At 48.1% G+C, this 15,000-nt stretch overlaps 1 protein-coding gene across 1 annotated transcript in view; it reads left to right on the top strand.

Annotated features, from left to right (window-relative positions):
* cacna2d1a (calcium channel, voltage-dependent, alpha 2/delta subunit 1a) overlaps positions 1–15,000 on the top strand; it is a gene marked incomplete at both ends in the record, with an annotated part of 108,407 nt that overhangs the window by 46,488 nt on the left and 46,919 nt on the right. Inside the window, one exon of the mRNA XM_084448015.1 lies at positions 2,162–2,291. Coding sequence (XP_084304141.1) covers positions 2,162–2,291 — 130 coding nt within the window. The remainder of the gene's footprint in view (positions 1–2,161; positions 2,292–15,000) is intronic.

Genomic DNA, 15,000 nt, shown 5'->3' on the forward strand with positions numbered 1-15,000 from the left:
TTCACACTCCTCCTCATTCACTTCCTTACTGAAAGGAAAAAACGAGAGGAAATGTTAAACGCCGGTGCTGAGGCTCTCTTTCATATGCCACTCGTTCACACCAGAGCCCCCCGGGCCCTTTGGATGAAGATTCACAGCCATGATTGGTGGGAAATACATAAATACAATCACAGAACGGGAGACAACATAACAAAACAAAACAAAATTTCATTTGTCAGTACAAAACTAGTTTGTTTAGACATGATTACAGAATTGATTTTGCAAAATAAAATAAACTGTAGGCCTACCTATGAAATATACTATAGATTTGTATTGTATTGCATTTTGAGAATGGCTAATGTTAGTTCAGCAATCTACAGAACCAAGATTCCTTGCGAATAAAACATGCGCAGAGCACAAATTCATGTTCCTTTTGGTGGGAATAAACCGATAAGCGTATACAGTACATGACCCAATATTCGGTTTGGAAAAGGAATAAACCAAGGGTCTTATTCGGTTTTTTAATATTCGGAATATGCCCATATTCCATTTATTCAAACGGTTTATTGATGTTTACATGGCCGCGCACAACCCGAATATTGTCAATATTCCGTTTAAGAAAGGTTTCTTGAATGCATGTAAACGCACTCATTGTTTGCTTCCCTTGGCCTCCGAAGTCATCTGTCTGACGTGATACTGAGGAACCAGACATTAATACCCCCCTCCCCCCCAGTCCACTGATCTAGACACCCCAGACACCCCCCCCACCCTCAGTCCACTGATCCAGACACCCCAGACACCCCCCCCCACCCTCAGTCCACTGATCCAGACAACCCCCCCCCCCCCGTCCACTGATCTAGACACCCCCAGACACCCCCCCCCCCCCCAGTCCACTGATCTAGACCCCCCCAGACCCCCCCCCCCCAGTCCACTGATCTAGACACCCCAGACACCCCCCCCACCCTCAGTCCACTGATCCAGACAACCCCCCCCCCCCCCCGTCCACTGATCTAGACACCCCCAGACACCCCCCCCCCCCCAGTCCACTGATCTAGACACCCCCAGACCCCCCCCCCCAGTCCACTGATCTAGACACCCCAGACACCCCCCCCACCCTCAGTGTGTGTATGCACACACAGACATACACCAATGTTTTGCCATGTCTCTCCTATGATGTTATTAGCCTCTCTTACTCTGAAAATGTAATTTAATGTTATTTATTGCTCTATAAATGTTCTTAGCCGGTAGACAAACATACTCCAGGAGCTTGCTCGATCGCCTCGTTGAGAGGGGTCAGGGAAGAATTTTTACAGCTCACTTATCTGGCCCCCGGGTGATTACTGTTTTTTTGCTTCCCTCTGGAATATGTAGGGGTGGGATGTCTGCCCACCTCCCTTGTTCTCTGTAAAGCGCATTGTGTTGCCTCTGGGTATGAAATGCGCTATATAAATAAAGCTTTGATTGATTGATTGATTGACAACCCCCCCCCCCCCGTCCACTGATCTAGACACCCCCAGACACCCCCCCCCCTCAGTCCACTGATCTAGACACCCCAGACACCCCCCCCCCCCAGTCCACTGATCTAGACACCCACAGACACCCCCCCCCCCCAGTCCACTGATCTAGACAACCCCCCCCCTCCACTGATCTAGACACCCCCAGACACCCCCCCCCCCCCAGTCCACTGATCTAGACACCCCCAGACCCCCCCCCCCCCGTCCACTGATCTAGACACCCCCAGACCCCCCCCCCCCAGTCCACTGAACTAGACACCCCAGACAACCCCCCCCCCAGACACCCCCCCCCCCTCAGTCCACTGATCTACACACCCCAGACCCCCCCCCCCCCCAGTCCACTGATCAGACTGACAGGCCCAGATGGAGTAGATCAGCTGTGACAGACATCTGAATATACCTCGCACACCTTATCATTCAGAGCAATAGACAACACACACACGCACACACACACATACAGTACACACACACACACACGCATGCACAAACACACATACCCACACACATGCACACACGCACACACACTTTCTCTGCAACAGACAAAGGAACAATGCTCACACATACAGATACTAAGCCAATCCACCGATTATTCTAGTTTTAGGAGATTATTCCTATTTCCTATTTAATTTTATGTCTTAGTGTCCTACTGTGTTTTCTCCTCCCCACAGCTGTACTCAAACGAGACGGACCGCCGCAAGAATCGGGTCACGCCAATCTTCAAGGACGACGCGGCGTTTAAACGACCCATCGACTTCAACAACACCGCTGTGCACATACCTACAGACATATACGAGGGATGTGAGTACAATCTCTCCCTCTCTCTCTCTCTCTCTCTCTCTCTCTCTCTCTCTCTCTCCCTCTCCCTCTCTCTCTTTCTCTCTTTCTCTCCCTCTCTCTCTCCCTCTCTCTCTCTCTCTCTCTCTCTCTCTCCCTCTCTCTCTTTCTCTCGCTCTCTCTCTCTCTCTCCCTCTCTCTCTCTCTCTGTCACACACACACACACACACACCCACATACAGTCACACAAATACAGTATATACACACACACAAACACACATAGTCAGACACGTACAGTATATATATATATACACACACACACACACATGCACACACACACACACATGCAGTAACACACATACAGTGCACACACACACACACAACTGTCATTACTACTATATTCAGCATTTACCGTGTGCACCAATATGACTGCCCAGCAGTCGTAGTGTTCAGTATCATGGCAGTGTTCTAGAAGGCTGCTGTAGTGTTCAGTATCATGGCAGTGTTCTGGAGGGCTGCTGTAGTGTTCAGTCTCATGGCAGTGTTCTAGAAGGCTGCTGTAGTGTTCAGTATCATGGCAGTGTTCTGGAGGGCTGCTGTAGTGTTCAGTATCATGGCAGTGTTCTGGAGGGCTGCTGTAGTGTTCAGTATCATGTCAGTGTTCTGGGGGGCTGCTGTAGTGTTCAGTATCATCTCAGTGTTCTGGAAGGCTGCTGTAGTGTTCAGTATCATGTCAGTGTTCTGGAGGGCTGCTGTAGTGTTCAGTATCATGTCAGTGTTCTAGAAGGCTGCTGTAGTGTTCAGTATCATGTCAGTGTTCTAGAAGGCTGCTGTAGTGTTCAGTATCATGGCAGTGTTCTGGAAGGCTGCTGTAGTGTTAAGTATCATGTCAGTGTTCTGGAAGGCTGCTGTAGTGTTCAGTATCACGTCAGTGTTCTAGAAGGTCGCTGTAGTGTTCAGTCGGCCAGGCCAGACGATTATATTTAGCTCCGTTGCCCAGCCAATGGGTGGCAGGCCCCGCCTCCCTGTCACCCAGCCCTCCAGATCCTCCTAGGCCTCCTACGCCCTCTGGCCCTCCGGACCCTCCCTGGGAGAAGCTCACTGAATCTCTCTCTCTCTCTCTCTCTCTCTCACACACACACACACACGCACAAACACACACATACACCAACGCACGCACAAACACACACACATACACTCTCTCTCTCTCTCACACACACACACACACACACACATGCACGCACAAACACACACACACATACACCAACACACGCACGCACGCACAAACACACACACACACACATACACTCTCTCTCTCTCTCTCTCTCACACACACACACACACACACACGCACCAACACACGCACGCGCCAACACACACACACATACACTCTCTCTCACACACAAACACACACACACACACACGTACGAGCGGTTTGTTATTGGTTTTCTTCTTGTTTATTCTTCCCCTGCACTATCTTTTAAGAACAGAACATTTGGTGGTGCTTTGGTGGCGTCAACCTCCGTCTCTTCTCTGCGATTCGCTGGGCTCCGTCTGTCTGTACCCAGAAGGCTTTGTTTGCACCCACAGCGCAGTCCTAGATACCTGCAGTTGGGCTCAGCTGCTGAATAAACATCTACAACAAAGTGACTGCTTTATATGGCATTCCTTCTCTTTGGTCTATTGTTATAGGTATGATCCCTTATCAATATAGGTATACATACATGTCCTTGGAGGCTAGGCCTGTATATGGAAATAAAAGTTATTTGTTGTTTGATTTGTTGTTGTTTGTATGCCCAGGTGTGTCCGTGCAGCTCCGCCAGGGGATGACGAGGGAAAGGGGGAGAGAGAGAGAGAAAGAAAGAGAGTGGAAGAGAGATAGAAAGAGAGAAAGAGAGAAAACAGAAGTAGTGGCAGGAGAAGTACTGTAGTGCGATGTGTCTGTGAGGTGTTTTTATTTAGACTGCTGCTGAGTCAGAGAGGATGTGAGAACAGCGGCTGATCCCAGAGCAGATCTCACGCGGGGCTCTGCTCCTGCTGGTGTGAGTGAGGGGGTGTGGGTCTCACCAATCACCACGATACTGATTGGAAAGCTTATTGTGTGTGTGTGTGTGTGTGTGTGTGTGTGTGTGTGTGTGTGTGTGTGTGTGTGTGTCCTCGATCAGTGTGTTGATAATAGAACAAGGCCATTGGAGTTTGCGGCTGCTTTACTGCACGGCTGTTTATAAGGACAGAGCTGCTCTCTCGATGGCACAGTGCACACACACACACCAACACACACTCTCTCTCCCTTTCTCTCTCTGTCTCTCTCTCTCTCTCTCACACACACTCGCTCTCTCTCTCTTTCTCTATCTCTCTCTTTCTCTCTCACACACACACACACACACACACTTAGGAGTACATCTGTATATGATTCATCTTTCTCTCTCTCTCTCATTCCCCCTCTTCCCCCCCCCCCCCATCTCTCTCCCCCCCCCCTCCTCTCTCTCTCTCTCCCTCCCTCCCTCTCTCTCTCAATTTCAATTAAATTTCACACACCTCGATATGCTTTATTAGCATGAATGGCAGCACTGGTGTACCAGAGGCCCCCGAACCCCCCGCAGTGAGGGGGAGCCCCGGAGTTTAGGAGGCCCCTGAACCCCCCGCAGTGAGGGGGAGCCCCGGAGTTTAGGAGGCCCCTGAACCCCCCGCAGTGAGGGGGAGCCCCGGAGTTTAGGAGGCCCCTGAACCCCCGCAGTGAGGGGGAGCCCCGGAGTTTAGGAGGCCCCTGAACCCCCCGCAGTGAGGGGGAGCCCCGGAGTTTAGGAGGCCCCTGAACCCCCGCAGTGAGGGGGAGCCCCGGAGTTTAGGAGGCCCCACTAAATTTTTTTTCCTTTCCATTTTGTAGCCTCTTAGATTTCCAAAGTCTTAACAGGAACAGGACTCAGAGGGTGGGCCTTCCCTTATATGTTGCTAGGCACCCCGTCAAGTGTATCATTCTAATAATGATTTGCTCACCTGTGATTGGGCGAGCCGGCTGATCATAAATGCTCATTGGCAGGTTGGGCAGCGTTCAAAACAAAGTGGGATTGCAAATTTAAAGTTCAGTAGCCCACATAAATTGTGTTGCCGGTAAAAACTAAAAATATATCCCACACCCAACCGGTGCTCAGAAAAACGAGAGTGAAAGCCGAACAGGAGAGGGCAAAGCTACCAAAAATAAAATAATTGTTCCAACAGGCAGCAAAGGTAGACTCTACCGGTCCGGTCACCGCTAGCATCCCCCTGGTCAGCTCCGACTTCAGGTAGGCAGCGGACAGACAACCCAGCCAGGCCCCCAGCCCCGTTACAGCCCAGCCAGGCCCCCAGCCCCGTTACAACCCAGCCAGACCCCCAGCCCCGTTACAACCCAGCCAGACCCCCAGCCCTGTTACAACCCAGCCAGACCCCCAGCCCCGTTACAACCCAGCCAGGCCCCCAGCCCCGTTACAACCCAGCCAGGCCCCCAGCCCTGTTACAGCCCAGCCAGGCCCCCAGCCCTGTTACAGCCCAGCCAGGCCCCCAGCCCCGTTACAACCCAGCCAGGCCCCCAGCCCTGTTACAACCCAGCCAGGCCCCCAGCCCTGTTACAACCCAGCCAGGCCCCCAGCCCCGTTACAGCCCAGCCAGGCCCTCAGCCCCGTTACAGCCCAGCCAGGCCCTCAGCCCCGTTACAACCCAGCCAGACCCCCAGCCCCGTTACAACCCAGCCAGGCCCTCAGCCCCGTTACAACCCAGCCAGGCCCCCAGTCCCGTTACAACCCAGCCAGGCCCCCAGCCCTGTTACAGCCCAGCCAGACCCCCAGCCCTGTTACAACCCAGCCAGGCCCCCAGCCCCGTTACAACCCAGCCAGGCCCCCAGCCCCGTTACAACCCAGCCAGCTACTGTAGCTCCCCACCAGGCCCGGTCACCACTAGCAACTAGACGCTCGTATAAAATAATAAGCTGACTACAACACATGTAGAAAGCAGCTGTTGACTGCATGCTCTGTAGCCTACAGGAAATGTTTTGTTTTTTTGTAGACTTTGATAGACAGACGACTTTTCTTTGATACAGCATATGTTGTGTGAACCGTTCCGTTGTGTGAACTCAAATGATAGGCTATGTTCTACAATGCCTTCCTATTATAATAGCCTAACAGAGCCACTTGTTTATTTGTCAGTGATGCCTGCAACAAAAAACATTTTTTAAAGCATTAAGTGGGCGTGATGTCTATCCCATGTCACTCTGTGGGAGGGGCCCCATGGCCCGACCTGCGGGGGAGCCCCGAAAAATTGCACAATGCCACTGAATGGCAGGTGAAGAATATTGCCAGAGCGTGAAGGAAAATACAATTCAATAATGACATGAGAAAACAATTAAGTAAACTAACATATAAATAGGTCATAAAATAGGTCAATAAAGAGACAATGAACAAAAAAACAAAATCAAATGTATCAAATGGCATGTAAAATAAAGAAATAGAAATAAAGAGTGCAGACCTCCGCCCCTGTCCCCACCCCCTCAACTGCTCTCTCCCTTCCACGCCCCCCCCCCCCCCCCCTATACCTTTCCTCTACCTTTCCTCTACCTTTCCTCTACCTTTCCTCCCACCTCCCACCACCACCTCTCGTGTGCTGTGCTCTCCTACTGGCTTTTTGAATTGGTTACTGTAGCACCACCTGTAGTTTCCTCTTTCTGCTTGACATCTTTCCTCTCTTATTTCCAAAACGTTGCTAGTTTTGTGAAGACTTCCCATTCACATTCATTAACAGCCAAGCAGAGCAGTAGTGGAGGGAGGAGTGGGCTGGTTCAGAGTCTGCAGACAGTAGTTTACAAGATGTACATTTGAGATGGGAGTTATACAGCCAATGACATGTTAAAGCTATAGTCTATAGGCGAGATAGAGTTTTCTATGAAGTCAATCATTTTAATGTGCAGACACTTTATTTTCATCCACCTGAAAGTGTCTGCAGTTTACTTTGAATGCTTGAAGTTTACATTATCGTTTAAATGCAAGTTGAGACACTAGTCTATATAACAGGTGTCACTGTGTTTCTCTTAGGCTGTGACATGCACTCACATATCTTGCTGATTCTATGGCGGTGACACTATGCTTCCCAAGTATATGTTGTATTGTATTTTGGTCAGAGAGTGTATCAAAGTTTTTGAGTTTACATGTTATTTTTGTAAATAAATTTGTTTTAATATCTTCATAAGTTCTACATTGTAGCAGGAAATGTTGTTCTGTCTCCAGCTCTCGTTCTCTCTCTGTGGACAGAGCTGACAGTCTGTCTTCTCTAGGCAGCCAGGTCTGCCTGTATGGCCAGTCTGTGATCACTGAGTCTGGACATAGTTAATGTCTTTCTCAGCTGCTCATTAGTCACAGCATTTAGATAGTTTGCCACCATGTACATGTCTGTTCAGCGACAAATAACATTGAAGTTTGTTTTGAGTTTTTGTGGTACAGTAGATGTCCAATGGTTAACGCCATTTTATTTTTCTTTATCTATGATTAGAAGAGATGAGGGCTGTCCTGAGGCCTTGTGCTGTTAGAGGAGGTGACCTCAGGACCAGCTGGCAAAGGGGACTCGTCTCTATGTTCTCCTCTTGGCAATGGAGAGCTTTGTAATGGTAGGAGTTCGGGTCACTTGTTTTTAGGTGTTTGTAGAATTTGCTTGCTCTTTGTTGTATCCTAATTAAAAGGGGGAATTGGCCTAGCTCAGCTTGGCATCCATTGTTGGTTGAGTTCCTGTGGACTCTGAGAATGCTTCTGGGGATCTCAGTGTGCAGGGGTTCCATTGCCTGTTTGTCCCATTTTTTAAAGTGGGACAAAGAGGGACAAAGAGGACCCCACACCTCACTATCATACAGTAACATAGGTTCAATTATAGATGTGCATATTTTGAGCCAGATTCTAGCCGGTATATTTATGTTTGAAGATTTTTTTATAGTTTTGAAAGCTCTTGTTCCCTTGTCTCTGAGATCATTAACAGACAGATTGAAATTTCCTGTAGAGGTCATTTTTAGTTCCAAATATTTATAACTGTATGATGTATATGTGAGTGAAGCCCATGAAGAGCCTATTTGAGTTTCCCTGACACCTGGGTGGTTTTTGGAAGACCATCATTCTAGTCTTTTCCAGAGTCACTGTCAGGGCCCAGGGTCTAACCACAGTTTTGCAGGTGATAAAGTTGCTGTTGTAATGCTTCCTTAGATGGAGCAAGCAATATTAGATCATCTGCGAAAAGTAGACATTTACTTTCTGTGTCAGAGAGGGCGAGACCAGGGATATCTGACTGCTCTAGTGATTTTGCTTATTCATCAATATAAATGTTAAACAGGGTGGGGCTCAGACTGCAGCCCTGTTTCACCCCTCTACTTTGGGGGAAGAAATCTGTTTCCATATTGTCAACTTTTACAGCATATATACATACATAGCACAACATATTTATAATTTGTATGCATTGCTTTCATTATATCACAGGTTTCCCCCCTATACCTTTTTCGGTTAATTTCAGGAACAGACCCCAGGGACTGTGGGTGGAAATTAGCTGTTTAGCTATAACCTTGCACACTGCATCTCTCCCTATTTTATAGGGTTAATGTCTATTGTACCATGTCCTATAAACTTACTACTATAAACTTGAGTAAAATGAGGTCTATATTTAAAAACAAGGTAGCTTTTGAAATATATGAGACAAACAGGTTTAGAGCTACCCGCGTGGAGAATGAATATATACAACTCGGTCCATTCTTGATGGAACGCCCTATTTTCATCATCTATTTTTCTTATTTTAGAGCACGGCATGTATAGGCTGACGTTACTTCTGTCTTGTAGTATCTCACTTCCCTCTTCGTTTGTCGTTACGTTTCTCTGGTCATGCAGTGTCCAACTACAACTAATGTTAGCAAGGAATCGCTCTGATTACAGTAACGTTAACGATAGCTAGGCTGTCACGTGTAGACTGGTTGACATCAGACAATGAACACGCAGATTCGATTGGCTAGCGACGCGTGAGATAGTAAACAAATGCCGTAATATACTACAAAGGCTGCGCAGGCTCAAACTAGTTGCCTACGCTCCGTCAAAAGGGAGAAATTCTCATTGATTTATCGGGTTATAGACGCGGTCCGGATTGGATAGCTTCTGGGTCCGGATCCGGACCGCGGTCCGCCTGTTGGTGATGGCTGGGTTCTGATTGTCTTTATTGACTGATTCTAGAGTTCGGAGTTTGTTGATGGTGTGATGGTACTATATAGGTATAGTGTGTTTTCCATATTTCACCATTTTGGATAGCTAATTCTTTGTGTGGTTTGCTGAAAGAGTGTCACATTTTCCAGAAATGATTTGAGTCAATGGACTTCAATTATATCAAGTTGGTTCTGTGCAAGTTGCTCCCTTTTAATTCTGAGTGCTCTTCTGTATAATGTCAGTGTTTCCCAGTAATGGAGGCTAGACTCAGGGTTGTCAGTGTCAGTTTGAGTGTTTTTCTCAGATGTCTGCTGTCTGTATCAAACCACTTTTCATTGGCTGATGCTTTTGATCTGTGATGATGAGACTTTTTCAGATTGGATAAACCTGCCAGTCTGATTCAGCCCATCATTACTGTGGTGATATGAGCTGGTAAGAAAATGGTCTTGTTGAGATTGAATGGTTTGATGCCTGATCACTTTCTGGTAATCGTCTTTGCTATTGTTTTTTCATCTATAAAGTTGTTTTATATAATTCAATTTACTGGGTTCTGCTGCGTGAGGGTCTGTTACTGTCTTTCTGATGTAGAGTGTAATTTGACTGTGATCAGATAAGGGTGTTGAGGGACTGACTGTGAATGCTCTCAGACAGAAGGGGTCTAGTTCTGTAATGCAGTAATCAACTGTGCTCTTGCCAGGAGGAGAGTGTGTGTGTAGTGACCCAACGAGTCCCCTGGAAGCCGGTCAGTGACGATGTCCAGACCCAGTGTTCGACATACCTGCAGTGTTTAGTGCCCCTTTTTGTTAACAGTTTTGTCAAAGTTGTTCCTGTGGTGAGGTGAAGGGAGGGCTGATTTGGCCATTATGCTTGTTGTCTCCCTGTTGGTTAATATAATTTTAATATGTCTTTATATATTAACATCTCTTTTTATTTTGAGCCAAATTGAAAATGAGCCTTTTTGGTTAATTCTACGTTTGCTTTCAGCATTCCCCCTGAATCCCTGCCCTGGGTTACTCCTTTCCCTGCCCTGGGTTGCCTATCGGACAACCAGCGCAAATGTCTCCTCTCTCTCTCCCTCCCACTCTCTCTTTCTCTCCCTCCCTCGCTCCCCCCCCTCTCTCTCTCTCTCTGTCTCTCTCTCCCTGTCCCTTTCCCTCTCTCTCCCTCCCTTTCTCTCCCTCTCTCCCCTGTCGCTCTACCTCTCTCTCCCTCCCTTTCTCTCCCTCTCTCCCCTGTCTTTCTCCCTGTCTCTCCCTCCCTTTCTCTCCCTCTCTCCCCTGTCTCTCTACCTCTCTCTCCCTCCCTTTCTGTCCTTCTCTCCCCTGTCTCTCTACCTCTCTCTCCATCCCTTTCTTTCTCTCTCTCTCACCCCAACCCCCCCCCCCTCTCTCTCTCTCTCTCTCTCTCTCACCCCACCTCCCCCTTTCTCTCTCTCTCTCTCCCCCCTCCATCTCTCTGTTCCTCTGGTGATTTCAGAGAGGTTAATAGCGGGTTGCGGTGGCGGTCCTGCAGCCTCTGCCCGTCTGGCTCCTCCCCTCTTCAGCCTCTGCCCGTCTGGCTCCTCCCCTCTTCATGTGTTTGTTTATCTCTCTATCCTTATATCCCCATATCTCCCCCCTCCTCTCTCTCTCTCTCTCTCTCTCTCTCTCTCTCTATCCTTATATCCCCATACCCCCACCCCCCTCTCTCTCTCTCTCTCTCTCTCTCTCTCTCTCTCTCTCTCTCTATCCTTATATCCCCATATCGCCCCCCCCCTCTCTCTCTCTCTCTCTCTATCCTTATATCCCCATATCGCCCCCCCCTCTCTCTCTCTCTCTCTATCCTTATATCCCCAATATGGCCCCCCCCCCTCTCTCTCTCCAAGGATGGGCTGCCACATCGATGCCACTCAGGCTTTGTCAGGGTTGCCATGGCGATGTGTGTGCGTGTGTGTGTGTGTGCGCGCGCACGATAGTAACTTCATTACGGGACGTTGTCTAGACCAGTGTCGTCCTTGTGGGTTTTATGGCTTCTGGAAGGTGGTGGCTCAATCACACTTCCTCTCCACCACCCATCCCTCACTCCCTCCCTCTCCGCTCGTCTGATTGGTGCCCCGGCGCCGTGTGACCGCTCTTTTTCTTTCTTTCTTTCTTTTTTTCTGATGATGATGATGATCATGATCTATCACACTTTCTTTTATTTTTTTCTGGATCCATCTGCCTCTCTGTTTGCCTTTTCACACCCATCTCATTCCTCTCACTCTCCTTTGTTCTCTCTCCCTCTCTCTCACACACACACTCCTCTCCCTCTCTCTTTCTCCCTCTCTATCTTTGTCTCCCTTTCTCCCTCTCTCTCCCTCTCTCCCTTTCTCCCTCTCTCTCCCTTTCTCCCTCTCTCCCTCTCTCTCCCTCTCTCCCTTTCTCCCTTTCTCCCTCTCCCTTTCTCCTTCTCTCTCCCTTTCTCCCTCTCCCTCTCTCTCCCTCTCTCCCTTTCTCCCTCTCTCCCTCTCTCTCCCTCTCTCCCTTTCTCCCTCTCTCTCCCTTTCTCCCTCTCCCTCTCTCTCCCTTTCTCCCTCTCTCCCTCTCTCTCCCTCTCTCCCTTTCTCCCTCCCTCTCCCTCTTCTTTTCTCCCTATCTCTCTCACACACACTCCTCTCCTTCTCTCCCCTTCCCTCTCACTTTCTCTCTCCCTCTCTTTCCCCCTCTCTCTCTTACACACACACACTCCTCTCCCTCTCTCTCTCCCTTTCTCCCTTTCTCCCTCTCTCTCTCACACACTTCTCCCTCCCTCTTTCTCCCTCTCCCTTTCTTTCTCTCGCTATCCCTCTCTCACCCATTCCTCTCTCTCTCTCTCTCTCTCTCCTTCTCTCTTTTTCATACATTTCTCTTACTCCCTCTACTGTATCTCTCTCTCACTTGCTCTCTCTCACACACTCCTCTCATTCTCTCTCTCTCTCTCTCTCTCTCTCTCTCTCTCTCTCTCTCTCTCTCTCCTCTCCAGCTAAGTGTATTAATAGTGGGATGTAGAGACACTGTCTCATTCAGTGTGGGCGGAGGACAAGGACTGATTATTGTGTGTGTGTGTGTGTGTGTGTGTGTGTGTGTGTGCGTGTGTGTGTGTGTGTGCGCGTGTGTGTGTGCGTGTGTGTGTGTGTGTGTGTGTGTGTACGTGCTGGCCTGCAAGGACATAATATCTGCTTAATGAGTTAAGGGGCACACACATTCATATGCAAACATTCATATTATATATGTATATATGTAGAGTATATATATATATATATATATATATATATATATATACTCAGAGACTGTGACTGAAATCACACACACACACACACACACACACACACACACACACACACACACACACACACACACACTGGGACTCCTGCTCAGGGACTGTGACTGCCTCTGGAGGGTGGCGGGTTGAATGATTATCTCACAGCTTGATGTAATGGTTTTTTAATGGGAGATTAAATGTATTCTAGACTAGGATACAGTGAAGTGAACTCAGCACAAATAGATGGGAGTATACTGTAGGAAAAGCGTCCATCAAATATTAAGATCATGCCTGCGGTGTCTCATGTCTTTCTGACTTTTTAGGCCCGTCTTCTGTGAGCTTGCCTGTTCCCACTGCCTCTTCTCCTCCAGGACCTCTTTACCTAGAGGCTGCAAGAAAAACAAATGTGAATTAAGGATCGGAAACATTTTGAAGTACATGAACTCTTTTTGTGATGAACGTACTGCACTCTGCGTCTCTCCGGGTCAGGACCGGACCTGCACCTTCACATGAACACACACCACGCTGCATCTCACCTGCACAGCTTGGCTTACACCCAAACCCTACACCCAAAGTGTGTGTGTGTGTGTGTGTATGTGTATGTGTGACCCCCCCCCCCCCCCACCCACACACACACACCTGTATGACAGCAACAGCCTTTTCCCCCCACATTTTCAGATGTGTAGCCTGCCTCTGTAGCCATGAGCAGTTTGGAAGATGAGTAACACTGTGTAGCAGATGGAGGCTGATCTCAGTATCACTCTTATTCTGGGAGAATTTCTCACTGCCGAGCTAATATCCACCCTAGCTGTGTTAACTATGACTGTATAGAAAAGGTTACCAGCCACCCAGCTGCGTTGGCTATGACTGTGTCAAAAAGTTGGCCTTCTTTGAAATGTCTGCACCATTGTTTCATGTTGCCATTTTATTCCTGATTTGTAGCCACACACATCAAGCTGTGAACTCTGTGGATTTAGAAGCTAGTTGGCTGCCTGATATTAGTTAGCTAGCTAACTTTAGCTTTACTGTGGGTTTAACAATATCAAAACGAGAACTAGCTTAACTACTCAGCTTTCTGGACAGTTTGGAATGTGTAGTTACTGTAGCATAAACCATATAATTTAATGTAAGCTTCTAAGAAGTTGTGCAGTTCTTGTGAATGCCACCACAGTGAATTATCCATCCTCTTTCCTCCATACCTCAAAGCAACCAACATCTCCAATACTCTATAACACCCTTAAAAAACAATATAACTAGCTAGGGGGTGTAGAGGGGGAAATGTTCGTTTTGATGTGCTCAACTTTGCCACAAAACTTTGCTTTCACACACCCAGTCCCTTTTTAAATCAGCTACCAAGGGGAGAAGGAGGGGAAGGAGGCGATGTCAAAGTGTTGGAATGGGGCCAGCGGTATAGTGAATGGGGGCGATGGCAAAGTGTTGGAGCGGGGCCAGCGGTATAGTGAATGGCGAGTGTCATTGAGCGAATGGCCTCTCCTGATAGGATGATTGCAGGTTTTCAGGTCTACTTTCTGCCGTACTGTAATCATAGTCAAACGCAACAATTACTGCATCCAGGCAGCGGTGAAACACTGCTCGGTCGCTAGGGGTGATTTATTCCTCCCTTCCTTGCTCCTCTATGACTAATTCATCCATTCATTTACTTTTGTCCCCTCAAGGTCATGGCTAACTTTCTCTTCTCCTCTTATAATCCACTCCATTTTCTAAACGACTCTCCTCGCTTCCCTCTTAAAGGTCCCCTATTACGTTCCTTCTCAACATGTTAATGTCGGTCTCGGGGTCCCCAAAACATTGTGTGGATATTTTTGTTGAAAACATCGTTCACATGAAGCATTCTAGCATGCCTCTGTTCCCTCTGTGCCTCCAGAAGCTCAAACAAGACGTGCAGGAGGTTTCTGAATGGTTACTTATATTTCTATGTTTTAAATGAATAAATAATAATAACGTGATCATTCTAATGGGAGGGGAGGCAGATCTGAACGGCTTGTTGAATCACATGTTTTCAGAATGTGGCGTGCTGTCATAGACCCACATGTATGTGTACAGGCTCTGAGAAAGGGAGTTTCTCATAACGGGGGACCTTTAAGTCTGTCTGTTTTCTTCCTTCCTGCTCCTTGTCCTCCCATAGTCATCAAACTCCCTTTTGTTGATCTCCCTCTAGGGGTTAGTGTTGGTGTTAGGGCTAGGGGTTAGTGTTGGTGTTAGGACTAGGGGTTAGTGTTGGTGTTAGGGCTAGGGGTTAGTGTTGGTGTTAGGGCTAGGGG

The sequence above is a fragment of the Borostomias antarcticus genome, assembly GCF_949987555.1.
Source record: "Borostomias antarcticus genome assembly, chromosome: 13".
Lineage (NCBI taxonomy): Eukaryota > Metazoa > Chordata > Actinopteri > Stomiiformes > Stomiidae > Borostomias > Borostomias antarcticus.